The sequence below is a fragment of the Elaeis guineensis genome, chromosome 14 (genome assembly GCF_000442705.2).
Source record: "Elaeis guineensis isolate ETL-2024a chromosome 14, EG11, whole genome shotgun sequence".
Classification (NCBI taxonomy): Eukaryota; Viridiplantae; Streptophyta; class Magnoliopsida; order Arecales; family Arecaceae; genus Elaeis; species Elaeis guineensis.
Window position 1 is genome coordinate 63,357,767 of NC_026006.2, and position 16,572 is coordinate 63,374,338.

At 35.1% G+C, this 16,572-nt stretch overlaps 1 protein-coding gene across 7 annotated transcripts in view; it reads right to left on the bottom strand.

The window, feature by feature from the left end:
• LOC105057195 (uncharacterized) overlaps positions 1-16,572 on the bottom strand; it is a 28,995-nt gene that overhangs the window by 9,711 nt on the left and 2,712 nt on the right. For 6 of the 7 annotated variants that reach the window (XM_073248567.1, XM_010939699.4, XM_010939698.4 and 3 more), the window contains 3 exons: positions 15,438-15,531; positions 15,191-15,251; positions 12,676-12,757 (listed from right to left, as the gene is read on the bottom strand). In XM_073248567.1, coding sequence (XP_073104668.1) covers positions 12,676-12,757; positions 15,191-15,251; positions 15,438-15,531 — 237 coding nt within the window. Of the gene's footprint in view, positions 1-10,444; positions 10,670-12,675; positions 12,758-15,190; positions 15,252-15,437; positions 15,532-16,572 lie in introns of those variants that run through there. The other variant, XM_010939701.4, reaches the window with a different exon arrangement.

Consider the following 16,572-nt stretch of genomic DNA (forward strand, 5'->3'; position numbering starts at 1 on the left):
AAGGTGGGTTGTTCATAAGGTGACTAAACAGGTGAGTTTTCTCTATCATCAGATGTACCTACCTTATTGTCCACTTATTTTTCAGATCTTAAAGTGTGAATAGCATTCGCATGGTTGATTTGGTTTTCTTGTTAGGATCGTAGACCATTTTGATCTTGGATTGAGCTCAGGTTAGCTAAATAGCCTACCTCATTCTCGCTCACTCATGGCAGAGGCTAGCTGACCCACCTGCATTTTCAAACGGACTATGGCTTGGGTGTTAGTATTTATGAGTTGACCCGTGATTTGCATGAAATTGCTTAGTGTGGCATTGGTGTCAGCATTGGATTTGGCTAGGACTTTTAGACTTTTTTTTAGAGAACTAAGTCTCTTCTCATTATTATTGAAGCCTGATGAATTGTTTATCACAGAATTAGACCTTGGATTTTACTGGTTGAAGCTAGGACGGCCTATATTTGGATTCTGTGATCATGAAAAATTTAGATGATTCCTCCATCCTGAGTTATATATGGGTGCATAGGGATTGTTCACTGATCTCTGATATGTGGCATTTATCTGTGCACATCCATTGTCTATTGGGTTCATCAAGGAGCATTCCTCAAAGACATGGTTTGGTGCACTACATGCGTTGCACATAGATGTAGAAACTTTGTTCACACTGGTCTCTGTAGCTCTAAGGCCTCTAACCTACGTGCTAAGGTTGCGATTTCGGCCTATGCAGCTAGAAAAATCTGAATTTGGTGCATTCCACCTCTTGAAGATGTCAGTCTCTCAAGTTTTCTAGTTGTTTCCCATTGTAAATTCTTCTCAACTAGATCTTCTAAAAATTATCAGACTTCAGTGGGTTCCTTATACATGAATTGACCCTGGCATATGGATTCTAGCATGATTCTGAAATTTGAATCTAGCCCTTCATAAATTATCGGACATAACCTCCAGATCTCTATTCCGTGGTGTGGGCATTGGATCAAGAGGTCCTTAAATTCTAACAAGTAGCATAAGATTTTATTTTATTTTATTTTTTTCGAACTTCAAATCAAATTATATCTGACTAAACAATCTCTCTAGAATGTACGATGAAGCTAGACCATAAATAGAAGCCTTCTCCTTTGAATTTTTTTTCGAGCTTTTGATTTTTAGAGTCCTTCATCTCTCTTGTCAAGAGACTTGATGGGCTATCATTGGGTCAGAATCCCATCATAGTCCATGTTTGATTCGATGCAAGAGGAGATAATTGGTAGAAGGCTCACAAATCTCTAAATCTTTTCTTCTCCTTGTGAAAATTTTGATAGGTTATAATTGAGTTTGAACCCCTTTATAGCTCATACTTGGATAACATAAGAGAAGTGGTTGACAGAAAAAGTTTCTTAATTAACATGAAAGCAAAATGCTTGATGGGTCATAATTAAATTAAATCTTTTCATAATCCATGCTTGTTCATGTTTTACTCCTTAATCAAAGGACATTATAAGAGAAACCATAAGAAGGCTCTCTAATTCATTGGTCTAGTAGATTCAAAAACTCTAAATCTTTTAGATTATTTATCTTTATAATTAATTAATTTACTATTTTGATAGTAATCCAACAAACAATCTCTCTTTTTTTTCTTTAAAGCTCGCCTGAGCAAATATTTGAACACATTTTAAAAATCTAATTCCTCATGAGATCGATCCATACTCGTCGGACGTGCTACATTGCACACCGTGCACTTGCGGTAAATTTAAGATACATCGAGTTTTTGGCGCCATTGCCGGAGAGTTGACATCTTTAAATTATGTTTTAAATTCTTGTTCTTCATGCTTTTAGTTTAGCTGTAGTCTTACATTATCTGTCTCCTTTATCTTGCTTTACATTAAGTTGGTGAGTGCTGGAAGTCAGGTACGTGTTTTAACTTTTTTCCTTTGCATACTTACTAGATTTTATTTACTATTGATTTTTTGTTAATTAAAACTTGTCTGTTTTTATTGCTTTGTTGCATTGCATATCAATAAAACACTTTAAGGGCAAAATCCATTAACATAAGGTGGGGATTTGATCACCCTTCCTTAGCCCACAAATCACTTCCTTACATCTACATAATCTAATCCTTCAATAAAATTGATTAGACACCAACCCTAGGAACATCCGAGCTCATTAGGACAAGAGAACCCAAGAGTTGAATCGAGTTCAAGTTGGTTAACCTGTCGGTGTCTAGGAAAGTGGTTCAAAAATTGTTCCGAAGAAAGATGGTTATCTAATTAGGTCCGTTGCGAAAGCACGGAGAGCCTCCCACCAATCTTACACTTATCTAACTGATTCGATTAGCTGATTTCGTACTTGAAGTGCTCGAAGGCAACCTCGACAGTTAGGAGCTGTCTAGAGTTAGGAGAATCTTAATTAGGATTCCTCTTCTTTTCTCTTCTCTTCTTTGATTGAAAACTTGATTGAAAACAATATAAAAAAATAAAAAAAAATCCAAAAAAATAGAAGACAGTGAATTCTCCACTTTCTTCGTAGAGAAGGGTGTCGGATCGACAGTAAGAATAGATTTGATTCCTATTTCAAACTCAACAATTTCTACAATAGAAGAACCCAATCAGCCCCAAACCCTTAAGGATTTATGTTATCCAGTCGGTTCCGTCCAACCCTCTTGCATCAGGTTGCCTCAACCCATTACAAATAACTTCGAAACTAAACCTCAAATTATCAATATGCTTCCAAAATTCACGAGAATAGAAGATGCATACGTTTTCATTAGAGAATTTGAAGAGGTTTGTGCGACCACGAGGCTACAACAACTATCAAAGGACAAGGTTAAACTAAGACTGATTAATTTTGCCCTCAAGGACAAATGCAAAAAAATGACTCTATAGTCTTTCAAACCAATCTGTCACAACTAGAGAGGGCTTTGTAAGAGCATTCCTAAAGAAGTTTTATCCCACCACAAAATAGCTAGAATTAAGATTGAGATAAACCAATTTTACCAACTGGTGAATCATTCTAAAAATACTTCGACTGCTTTAAGAACTTTTTGACCCAATGCCCATACCACGAAATAGAGACCTAGAGGCTATGCCAGATAATTTATAAAGGGCTAGATTCAAATTCCAAAACCATGCTAAAGTCCATGTGCCAGGCTCAATTCATGTACAAAGAACCCACTGAAGCCTGGCAATTTCTAAAAGACCTAGCTGAAAAGAATTTACAATGAAAAATAACTAGGAAACCTAAGAGACCGACACCTTCAAAAAATGGAATGCACCAAATTCAGACTTTCCTAGCTGCAAAGGCCAAAATCACAACCTTAGCACGTAGGTTAGAGACCTTAGAGCTATAGAGACCAGCTAGTGTGAACTAAGTTTCTACACCTATGTGCAACGCATGTAGTGCACCAGACCATGTCCTTGAGGAATGCTCCTTCTTGATGAACCCAATAGAGAATAGACGTGCACAAGTAAATGCCATATACCAGAGAGCAGTGAACAACCCCCATGCACCCACATATAACCCAGGATGGAGGAATCATCCTAACTTCTCATGATCAGAGAATCCAAATATAGGTGGTTCTAGCTTCAACTAGCAAAATCCAAGGTCTAACCCTGTGATAAATAACCCACCAGGCTTCAATAATAATGAGAAGAAACTTAGTTCTCTAAAGAAAAACTTAAAAATCCTGACTAAATCCAATGCTGACACCACTGCCATACTTAGTAATTTCATGCAAACCATGGGCCAACTCATAAATACTAACATCCAGGCCATAGCCTGTTTGAAAATACAGATGGGTCAACTAGCCTCTGCCATGAGTGAGTGAGAACAAGATAGACTACCTAGCCAATCTGAGCCCAACCCGAGATCAAAATGGTTCACGATCCCAATAAGGAAACCAAGTCAACCATATGAATGCTATTCACACCTTAAGATTTGAAAAACAAGTGAACAATAAGATAGGTACATCTGATGATAGAGAGAACTCACCTGCTGAGTCACCTTATGAACAACCCATCTTACAAACTCAAGCTCCTGAAACTGATAGTACACCATATCTAGAACCCACAATTCTTAGAGCTTATTTTTCAAATCGACTAAAATTCAATAAAAAATCGAAATATTTGGATAAAATATTAGAACTGTTTAAGCAAGTCCAAGTGAATATTCCTCTTCTAGACATGATTAAACAAGTTCTAACCTATGCTAAATTCTTAAAAAATCTTTGTACCCAACCACCAATGTACCCAAGAGACATTTTTAGCAGCAAGTGTGAACTCATACTTGTCTAGTCATGTGCCAATAAAATATAAGGAGTCAAGATCTCCGATAATTTCATGTGATATTGGAGAGATCCACATTGAGAAAGCCTTGCTAGATTTAAGGGCTAGTGTAAATATTCTTTCTTTTTCAGTTTATAAGTAGGGTTGGAAAAACTTCAACCGATAGGGATCACATTACAATTAGCAGATAGATCTCTTAAGATCTCTAAGGGAATGGTAGAAGATGTTTTAATCACGATTGACAATTTTATCTTTCCTGTTGATTTCATCATCTTAGAGACTGAATCAGTTGCGAATCCCAAGGGTGATATCTCAATTATTTTAGGAAGACCATTCTTAGCTACTGCAAATGCTGAAATCAACTGCTGGAATGGACTTATAAAGCTATCTTTTGAAAACATGACCATTGAACTGAATATATTCAATCTAGAACAGGAATCCACCTAGCATGCTGATGTAAATATAATTCAAAAAAAAATTTATGAATCCATTGACATTAGCAATGAGGAAGTCGACTTCGAGTCTAGTTTCTGACCAACCCATGAATCTGAGGATATCAATGAAATTTTTATAGACAAGTGGTACCCAAAAAGTCTGAGATAACGATGGTCCAGAATGAAGCAAACGAACTTATCCCAACTAAGACTCAAATGGGGTGGAGAATCTGTATAGACTACAGAAAACTGAATGCTGCGACAAGAAAAAATCACTTTCTATTGCTGTTTATTGATCAAATTTTAGAAAAATTAGTCAGACAAGAGTTCTACTATTTTCTTGATGGATACTCCGGCTATAATCAGATTCCCATAGCTCCCGAGGATCAGGAAAAAACTACATTCATTTATCCATTTAGAACTTTCACTTATAGGCGTATGCCCTTTGGATTATGTAATGCAATGACAACCTTACAGAGATGCATGATCAGCATTTTTTCTGATATGTTTGAACGATTTTTAAAAACTTTTATGGATGACTTTTCTGTCTTTGGCCCTACCTTCTCCGAATGCTTAGATCATCTGAGATTAGTCATAGAAAGATGTAAGAAGAAGCACTTAGTTCTCAAGTGAAAAAAATGTCAATTCATGATTAGAGAATGGATAGTTCTTGATCATATAGTTTCGAAAAAAGAAATTGAAGTAGACAAAGCTAAAATAGATCTGATTGTAAGTCTTCCACCATCCAAGTCTGTCAAAGAAATCCGTTCATTTTTAGGACATGCTGGATTCTATAGAAGATTAATTGTCAATTTCAGCAAAATGACTCATCCATTAACAAACCTATTGATAAAAGAAACTAAATTTGAGTTCACTCCTGAGTGCTTAGAGTCTTTTGAATTTCTTAAAAAGACACTCGTTTCAGCTCCCATCATTCATCCTCCTGTTTAGTCTAAAGCTTTTAAACTCATGTGTGATACGTCGGATCATACTGTGGGTGCAGTTTTAGGTCAAAGAATTAATAAGCTGCCTAGAGTTATTTACTATGCGAGCAAAATCTTAAATAATGCGCAGCTTAATTACCTACCACTGAAAAGAAGTTTCTGACCGTTATCTTTGTCCTAAAAAAATTTAGGTCCTATTTGGTTGGGTCACACACCATTGTCTATACTGACCACTCAGCCATTAGACACCTCCTAGCAAAGAAAGACACTAAGACACACTTGATACGATGAATTTTGCTCCTTCAAGAATTTGACTTAGAAATCAGGGACAAAAAAAAACAGAGATGCAGTAGCTGATCATTTATCCCGAATCATAGTCGCACCATCTAGTGAACCACCCATCAATGAATTTTTTCCTGATGAACAGCTTATGTCCGTGTCTACTGAACCATGGTATGCCGATATTATCAACTATTTAGTCATTGATAAAATCTCTTTTCACTGGACCACTCAGGACAGACACAAATTCTTTGTCCAAATGAAATATTTCATTTGGGATGATCCATACCTTTTTAAGCAGTGTCCTGACCAAATCATTAGGTATGTCCCAGACAATGAGGTTAGAAGTATTTTATCTTTTTGTCAAGACCAAGCATGTGATGGTCACTTTGCGTCCAACAAAACAGCTGCCAAAGTTCTCCAATGTGGATTTTATTGGCCCAATTTATTTAAGAATGCACATGAGTACTATAGAAGTTGTGCTCGATATCAACAAACGGGACGAATCACCAAGAAAAACATTATGCCTCTCAACCCAATCTTGATGGTTGAAATTTTTGATGTGTGAGGAATCGATTTTATGGATCCATTTCTAAACTTATTTGGAAATAAATACATTTTAGTAGCTATCGACTATGTCTCAAAGTGGGTAGAAGCTATTCCTTGTAGATCCATATATAGTAAAGTGGTTATAAAATTTCTGAAAAAAATATTCTCTCCCATTTTGACACTCCTAGAGCAATTATTAGTGATCAGAGGATATACTTTTGCAACCGACCCTCTGCAACATTAATGAAAAAATATAATATCATCCATAAGTTGGCCACACCTTATCCTTCTCAAACTAATGGGCAAATAGAAGTGTCAAACAGATAGATCAAACAAATCCTGGAGAAGACTGTTAATGCCAATAAAAAGGACTGATCTTTCAATCTAGTTGATGCACTATGGACATACCGAACCGCCTCCAAGACCAACCTAGGAATGTCTCTCGATAGGATCGTGTTTGGAAAATCTTGCCACTTGTCTGTTGAGCTAGAACACAACCATGTGGGCCATTAAAAATTTAAACATGGACTTGGACATAGACGAAAACCACAAAAAACTTCAAATTAATGAATTAGAAAAACTTAGAAATGAAGCTTACGAGAATACTAGGGTGTACAAGGAACGAATCAAAGTTTTTCATGATCAAGCAATTATAAAAAAAATTTTTACTCATGAACAAAAAGTTCTCTTGTACAATTCTAGATTATACCTATTTCTTGAAAAGCTTAGGTTTAGATGGACAGGACCATTCTTAGTTAAAGAAATCTTCTCATATGGAGCTGTAGAAATTGAAAATTTAAACAATGATATTGTGTTTAAAGTTAATGGTCAAAAATTAAAACCATTCTTGAAACTATCCAAAGAATCTTTTGACGAAGCCATAGTTCTCTATGAACCAACTTATCTTGATTAATTTGCTTGCAATATTTTATCTAGCTGAAGACATTAAACTTAGCACTTCTGGGAGGCAACCCAATTTTTTTAAACTAATATCTTTTCTATTGAATAAACAGAGATACCCATATTCGAACTTCAGACTTTCAAGCCAACATCACATCAGATCACCTTCAAAATAGAACACATATTCATCAGGTGACATCTTTCTTTTTTTTCTTTGCATTACATTTTCTTTCCTTCTTCATTAGAGATAATGATATTTAAGTTGGGAGGTAAAAAAAATCTTCTAAAAATATTTTTGAAAATTTTTTTAAAAATATATCCCATAAAAATCTTTGAAATTAAAAAAAAAATCTTTTAAAAGAAAAACTTTGAATAAACCGTGTCAAGAAATAGAATCTTAAGCAAATTAGACTAGGAAAAGAATAATAAAAATTAAAGAGTATTTGCTAGTGACTGTAACAGATCAAAGAATAGATTAGTTGGGCAGACTTTTAGGATCTTACTTAGATCACCTAAAGGCTATTAGCATTTCTAACTACACATGCACACTGACAAAGCAAAATAGGTACTGATTATAAGACCAGCTGAAGATTCAATTATCACTTAAAATTGGTGATTGATGTACACTCCAATCAAAAATTTGAATTTGAAGAAAAAGCTATCTGCCTAAAATAAAAGTACAAAACACAGAGTATATATGGATTGTCCTAAACTTAGTAATCGGATCTCTGCACCTAAATCAAGTATGAAAGTTCGTGTCAAACGGTAAAAGGAAGGCCAAGATGCTCAGTACTAAAAAAAAAAGAAAGCAGTGTGAAAGCTACCTTAGTTCATGAATTTTATTTGGAGATGTATAGAAAATTAACCAAAGTAAGGTGATAAGAGAAAATACATTTGTCCTTTACAAGCCAGCACTCAAATACTAAGTCATTACAAACACAAGTGCTTTAAATCTTTAGATGTATTCTAAGGAAGTTTCTAATTATACTAACTACGAAATTTACTTCTAAAACTCAATATTTAGTTAGTGATACTTGCTAAACTCTTTGACTTTCAATCCTAGATCTATTTTTGTAAAAAATGATCTTAATGAAATAGTTTTTCTTAAAAAAAATTATATATATTGCATTACTAAGGGACTAGCAATAAATAAGTTGGGGGTGTGATAAGTGCGTAAATTTGCCTATAAAAACATTAATTTATGGATCAAATTATTTTTATTCTTTTAAAATTGATGCTTCGTGTATTTTGCAGAAAAGAAGTCCACCAACATGAAGAGTCCAATCCGCAGGCTTAAAAGGATCAAACGGGACCAAAAATAAAGTTAAAATGGATTTAAATTCAAGGCCAAAAGCCAACCCGATCCCATCCACAAGCTGGTGGTCCACCATGGACCACTTGGTCCATAAGAAGGTTAGTGAGCCATGTGAAAAGCTACGGTGATATCTTAAAAATCTTCACATGGCCCAGGAAGAGCTCTTGGTGGCTTGGACCGCATGAGAATGAAGCACGAACACAGGAGATGGCAGGTTTCAAATGAGACCCAGAAGCTTTTTAATTCAAAACAAGGAGCGCGGCTCATAGGGAGTTATTGGTGGGGGTGCTTGGAATTCAAATCAATTGGATGTGGGAGCTGGTCTAAGGTTGTACGTGGGATGCGGCTGGGCGACGCGGCAAGCGGCAGAAAAGGATACATGTGGATGGGACACGACATAGATGCGACACGAGCGTGGTTCTCACCCCACGATGGAACGGAGAGTTTAAAAAAATAATAATAAATATCAACCATTTTTCTTTAGTCCCACATCGAAAAAATATAAAACTTTCTCCCTGTCTATACCTATAAATAAAGCCTAATGCCTCCACTCTTAGATATCTCTCTCTCCACACCATAATTCTTGTAGAAGGCTCGTATGACAGGCAGACATACCCACCTTTTAAATCTTTTAGCCACCTTGTTCCCACTTTCTTCCACCTTTCCAACACACGAGGAGAGTCAGCCAGGAGGAGGTTGGCCCTAAGCCAAGTGAGGGAGAGAAGTCAGGTTCTGTTAGAGAGTTTATTTTATTTTATTTTCTGTTTCAACTCCAAGCCTCGTTAATAGCTTAGGAGTTAAAAACTTTTGTATCAAAATTTTTATTCATCAATAAATTAATTTTTTTTCTATTTAATTTCTGTAATTTTAATTTTTGCAATAAAGTAGTTTAAATTTCTGCATCTTTTAATTCTGCAATTTTTAATTTTCACAAGTTAAATTCCAGCAAATAGCATAAGATTTTTTTTTTTTTGGAACTTCAAATCAAACTAAGTCTGGCTAAGCAATCCCTCTGGGGTTTGCGATGAAGCTAGACCATGAATAGAAGCTTTCTCCTTTGAATTTTTCTTTTAGAACTTTTGATTTTTAGAGTCCTCCCTTCATCTCTCTTGTCAAGAGACTTGATGGGCTATCGTTGTATCAGAATCCCTTCATAGTCCATGCTTGATTCGATGCAAGAGGGGATGATTGGTAGAAGACTCACAAATCTCTAATCATTTCTTCTCCTTCCTTGTGAAAACTTTGATGGGTTATAATTAGGTTTGAACCCCTTCATAACCCATACTTGGGTAACACAAGAGAAGTGATTGACAGAAAAAATTTCTTAATTAAGATAAAAACAAAATACTTGATGGATCATATTTAAGTTAAATCTCTTCATGATCCATGCTTGTTCATGTTTTACACCTTAATCAAGGGACATTATAAGAGAAACCATAAGAAGGCTCTCTAATTCATTGGTCTAGTGGATTCAAAAATCCTAGATCTTTTAGATTATTTATCTTTATAATTAATTAATTTACTGCTTTGATAGTTAGTAATCCAACAAACAATCTCTCTTCTTTTTCTTTAAAACTCTCCTGAGCAAATATTTGAACACACTTTAAAAATCCAATTCCTCATAGGATCAACCTGTACTCGCTGGATGTGCTACATTGCACACCGTGCGCTTGTAGTAAATTTAAGATACATCACAATACTCATGAAAGTTACTTGTGATATTACTTACTAGTGCTGACCACTGACAAACAAGTAACACATTTATTTCTGACAAAGGAAGCATTGGAATACAAGCCAACAGAGCCAGCGAGATAGCCCAAAACAGGACAAGATTGAGCAGTAAAACAAATGACACCATGGACATGCAAGCGTGCAATACAAATGGGAAATAGACCATCTATGTAGGCCATGAACCACGAAAGTGGTGACTGTGGTTAGCTGGAATGATCTCAAGATGATGATAGGTGAATTCTGGAGATGAAGCAGTAGAAGATAATTCTGCAAGAAACATAACTCACTGGTCATATAGTTGTGTCATTCTTAGAGCCAGAGACTGCAAATGTAGGATACCGAAGATCAAACTGACGTATGACAAATAAATACATTGCAATGCTCTAGTGCTTCCATAACTCTATACTGAGGTAGGAGAAATTCATTGTTATAAAGTCCCCAAATAATAAAACTACGAAGATGATCGATAATGAAGAAGATATGTTTAGCAACGAGAACCCATATAAATCCACCCAAGAGGCAGAGTAAGGGCAACCAAGAAAGAAAGAAAAAAAAAAACGATGCACCAAGGCAATTATGGAACAGGAAAACTTGAAGGAAAAAAAAAACTTACAAGAAATTCATGGAGGTCCAAGAACAGATAAAAATTATTAGCATCCACAAACTGAATCGGCAAACAATTCTTGTTAAGACGTGAGTCAAGGAAATAAGACAAGAAACATGAGAGGCAAGCAAACAAAAACTACTGGTATCAAGAAACAAGAGTATGACATTACTAGATAGAGAAAAAGAACAAAAACAAAAGCATGCAAAAACCTATGAGATATAAAACAGGAAATATGCATATAGAATGAGTCCAGAAAAGTTGTGTCAGGAAATTTGAATTGAGTTTCATTATAAGTATAGCAGCTAATCAAAGATAAATAAAAGATGCAAAAATAAAATAAAATAAACAAAGATTGCAAAGGGCCAGAAGGTTCCACTCTTTTAAAAAAATTAGGTTTTGAAATATGACCCAGAAACTTTTAAGCAAATTGACCCCTAGAAGCAGCCCCATGCATGAGAAATGACACAACAAGCCAAAAAGGCCTAAAACTAATTAACAAGTGTTGCTCAATATCATCGGTTACAAATATCATTATTTATGAAAAATAATTACGTTTGGTCAAATATTAAAGCAAACTCAAGTGAAAAATTTTAAGCGTTCTCAATATCTAAAAATTAAACTAGAGGTGAAAAAGTGCCTGAACAGGGTACAAACAGATCCTTTTCCAACTAAAAGACCAACTTGAATCCAAATACATCACAATTGGGAGGATTACACTGGATAATCGACCAAACAAAAATGAAAGTTAAAGCTAAAATAAAAAACCAACCTATATATCATTCAAACAACTATTAAATCACATCAAATTTTGAGGATGGAAGTAAAAGCTAAAATGGAACAACCTCCAACTAAGGGAGGAGGGGGAAGGGGGACGAAAAAAGAAAGGTTCCATGTTCACAACCATTTTGAGGCAATGGATATCTCCAAATGAAGGCATACAGTCTTCCCAAGATAAAGCAACATCATTAAGATCATAATTTCTCATTACTGTTGTGAGCAGGTAGAAAACTGTTCAAACTGGCAGATTCCAGTTGTGATCAATAATATGTTCCGATGGATTGTCCTCGACTGAAGCTTCAAAAAGAATACTAATAGTCCAGTCAAACTTCAACAAGATTATTCTGGCTGGACAATTGTTCATGCCAGATTTGAGACAGCTGATAACAGCGAACAGATTTGAAGGCATAACAGAGTTCTACATGTAATGATGGCTCTGAATTCTGTCACACAAGTGAAGTTACATTAATTCTGCTTGTCTTTGAGGTCAAAGTCAAAGATTAACTCTTCCAGCTCTGGCATTAATACATTTTTGGAATGAGTAACAGCATTTGGAACTTCGAGGCAAATATATAATGATTATGACAGATTCATACATAATGTAACCAAACAATGGGGAGCAATGATAGAACTTGTATAAACTCCATGTATTATGATTGCATACAAACTCATAATGAAAGGAGGCAAAACACAGTGAATCACATATATCCTGTTATATAAATAGTTAATGATATTAGATCGACTTACCAAACACCTACTATATGGCATCAATGTAACTCTGAAATAACCCCAATTCACAAATATTTTGTGATACTATATCAATAATTATGTTGACAATGCAAACAGCATAATAATGATCTATCTCCATTGACAAGCTCATCATACTGACCGTGTATATCTGACAAGTACAAGCTTTGGCCAATGATTTGGATCCCAGAAGTTCTTGCGAATGTCTTGATGAACCTCAACATCTGATCAGGCAACAAAGGAATGTTTTGAAATCCAAAGGGCAATCTTAACCAAATTGAAAAAAGCAGACAATACAAACAGCTTTTTAAAACACATTTTAGTCTTCAGAGGGTTCAGCTGAAAGAATTAGATTATTAAATAAAATGAATTATTCATCATTTGCATTCGGTTTATAAGTTCATAAAACTGAATTATGCTTCGTTTCTCAAGCTAGATACATGAAAGAAAAAACCTAAAGGACAACAACCGAAGGAGCTCAATCACCTTAAAAAAATTAGGTGCAAGCTTTTAACTAGAAGAAGTGAATCCATCAAATTCAGTTTTCAATTGCACCTAAATGCTATTGGCAAAAGACTTGTAAAAGAATAAATGTTCTATTACATGCAACTTATTGTGTGGATAAACCTGTTTATTTTTTTCTTCTACAAAGGCCTATGTTAGATTTTCAATTTCCAATATCAAAATCTTCTCCAAAAACTCCTATCTAATGAAAATCTATCACCATAACGCCGCAATCTGCCACTTGACAATCCAAAATCCTTCACAAAAGCCATTAAGAGGTACAACAATCACCCCAGGGCACTACTTCAAGATCCCAATTTCTTAACAAGAAACAATTAGGAGGTATAATATTCCACAACAGATTCAACCATCCACCAAACCAATCAGGTCTTTGATGAGCAGAGATATAACATGTAATTCTTCAGCCAGACACTAACCAAAACAAACAAATTTACTTTTGCAACTTCCATGTTTCTTAATCTTCATTGCTGGTACTCAAACAGGCCTTTCTGATATGCATTAACATCTGCAATCATGAACATGGACACATCCATTTTCAGATGGTTCATCAGCCAGATTTGATACTACATAGTGTTATGAAACCATCTTCTCTCTGGCAATCACATCGCCCCCTCCCCGCTCAACATGTGTGTAACATAAAATCCAACACGTATGTATTTCCAGTTGTCCACTTAACCTACCAGAGATTAATTATGTATGCCATCAGGATAGCATGCCAAGTGAATATCACATATTAATTTGCATGCCGACAGCAACAGGCAGGCCTAAGCCCTAGTTAACCTAACTCAGCCAACAAACTCTTGGCATTTGCAATAGATCAGCTATGAATTTGACATAAGCAGAGCAGCATTAAGATGATGAGAACAACTGAGATATGACATTCAATTTGCTGAATGAAAGTATATACAAATATTAAGAATTTAATATTATATGCTGTCATACTCTATGGATCAGCAGTATAAATCAAATGTATCCTGATGCTAGAAGAAACAACATAAACTATCAGAGATTAATTACATATGCCACAAAGATAGCATAACAAGTGCACATCACATATTAATTTGCATGTTAATAGTCAGGCCTAGGCCCTAACAAACCAAACTCAGCCAACAAACTCTAGGCATTTTCAATAGATCAACTATGAATCTGACATAAGGAGGGCAGTGAGATGATGAGAACAACTGAGACATGATATTCAACCTATGAAATGAAAGTATTTACAAATATTAAGATCATATTCAGTCATATTCTGCATCAGCAACATCCTAGTCAACCATTCTTCACCATCCCTCCATTCCCAAAGTCAAAGCAATAATTATGAATAAACTACAAGTATGGATCACAATGACAATGAAAAGGTTAATGACAAACACTACATAGTGACACCACAAGTAGCATGGTGCCTTGTTTGCTAAATCAAGAGCAAGGACAGCACTGGGAAGGTGGAGCTCTAGAAAAAATTAGCGCAAGTGCCTAAGAAGTTCATGCACAAGCAGAACAGAAATCTGCACATTTGAATACTATATTTTTCTTTCAAGAGCATGGCATAATGCTTTAGAAAAACTGGAAAAAAAAAATTCAAAAAGATTGTCAATGTCCATAATATTAAAGGTTGATTCTGATAAAATAGTTGCAGCAAAGAATATGTACTTCATCTAAGTTCTCCAAAAGTGTCAGGAAGCAGCTGTGGAACTCGGCACAAGATTCCTAAATTGACACTTTCAATAGATGATTCTAGGAACTGAAAATTGGCAAAGGACTCGCCACACCAAGACCAAATGATTAGATCAAGGTTTGACGGATGTAAATTTTATGGGTAAGAATAGTTTCATGTAAAGAAACTATTTTTTTTTGGGTTAGCTGTAAAGGAATTATTTAATCAGCTCTCACATATAGTAAGAAAGGAGCTCTTTAACCATTCTTGTTTGCAAATCTTGACATTACTGCATGCTTATCCTTTGAGTCAACAATTTTGCAAAATTACAGAGACATATAATAAGTGGTCAGTATTTTTAAGTCCCAATAGTATTTCAAACTTATTAAGAAATCAAGCATTAGAAGGCCCTTAATCCCAAATGTTAAAAGCATGAAATGCCAAGAGAAAAATAAGAGAAGGAGATGGTATTGCATACAATGATGAGGCATATCTACAACTTTAGCCGTGACACCATGCAAATCGTTCCCAGAGTACCTCTGTAGTATATCAGATTGCAAAAGTTAATCCTTTCATTCCACATAAAATAATTCAACTCTGATGTCTATATGTATTGACTTCTTAACCCTAATGGAAAAAATCAAGCAAAAAATTAGAAAGAAATATGAAGGGTCGGTCAATTTATAGCTGAAAAAACAAATGCTTAGTGCAAGTCACACTCTTACCAAATGGAAATCAATCATTGGAACTTCAGAGCTTTTTCGGTTTATAACAAAAAGCCATGGAACATAAAATTTCTCATGACCAACTTGAAAAGATCTGCAGATTGATCATCTCATGTGAAAAACTCTGATCCAAATGGATCTTAAGATTAAGAAGTAAATCAGAAAAGATCAATCAGAGCTCAAACACTTCACTAGGAATAACAGGTAAATAAGTGTGCTAGTTTGTGCTTTTGGAGGAGGAAAAAAAAGGTGCCACAACAACAGGTCATTAAAGGCAACATGTTTTCCCCATCAAAAGCATAAAAAAAGATGATTGGAAAAGTGTGACACACTATGCATTATACTACACTAAAGAAAACAAACAAAAACGATAAATACTTCGCAAACAAAGACATGTTGAAAAATGACAGAATAAATAAATTTTAATACTGACAAATGTGAGATTGACCAGTCTAAGTGAGGAAGAGGACAGGTTGATTTAAGTGACCTTCTTGCAAAATAATATAAAACACATCACTTGATCCTTGCGCTGGTAATCCAAATAGATTTCCTTCTTAAAATTTAAATTTTCATATGCTAGTTCACAGAGCTTCGTTTTATTGAGTCACCGACATAATTGAATAACTCTATCAATTTGTCATTACTTTTCCCTTGTAATCTAGTCAAAGAGAGGGAAGAGAGATTAAGAAAGTATAGCAACCGCCTTAAATTCTTTTTCTAATATAAGCTCAGGACTGGATGGAAAAATAATTAAATATATGATAAATAAGGGAACTAATGGGTGTATGCAATCGCTAAAAAATGCCAAAAAAAATGACAAGATAATATCATCGAATCAAATCAATAATCATTGTCACCAACAAACCTTATCCCATCCACCATCCATGGTTCAAAGGAAGTTGCTAGAAAATGCTTGCAGAATGCAATTGATGACACGTAATTCCATATCTCTAGATGATGAAATCATGCTAAACTTTTGGATAAAAGTTATGCATATGAGACTACATATTTCCAAGTAAATCCAAGTGTAAGATCCAATAAGTAAACTAGCTTTGCCATTGTAAATTTAGATGAAAGAAAGTTCATGGGCAAGGGAAGCTAATTGCAACTATTCCTTAATTGGAAGAACATATTC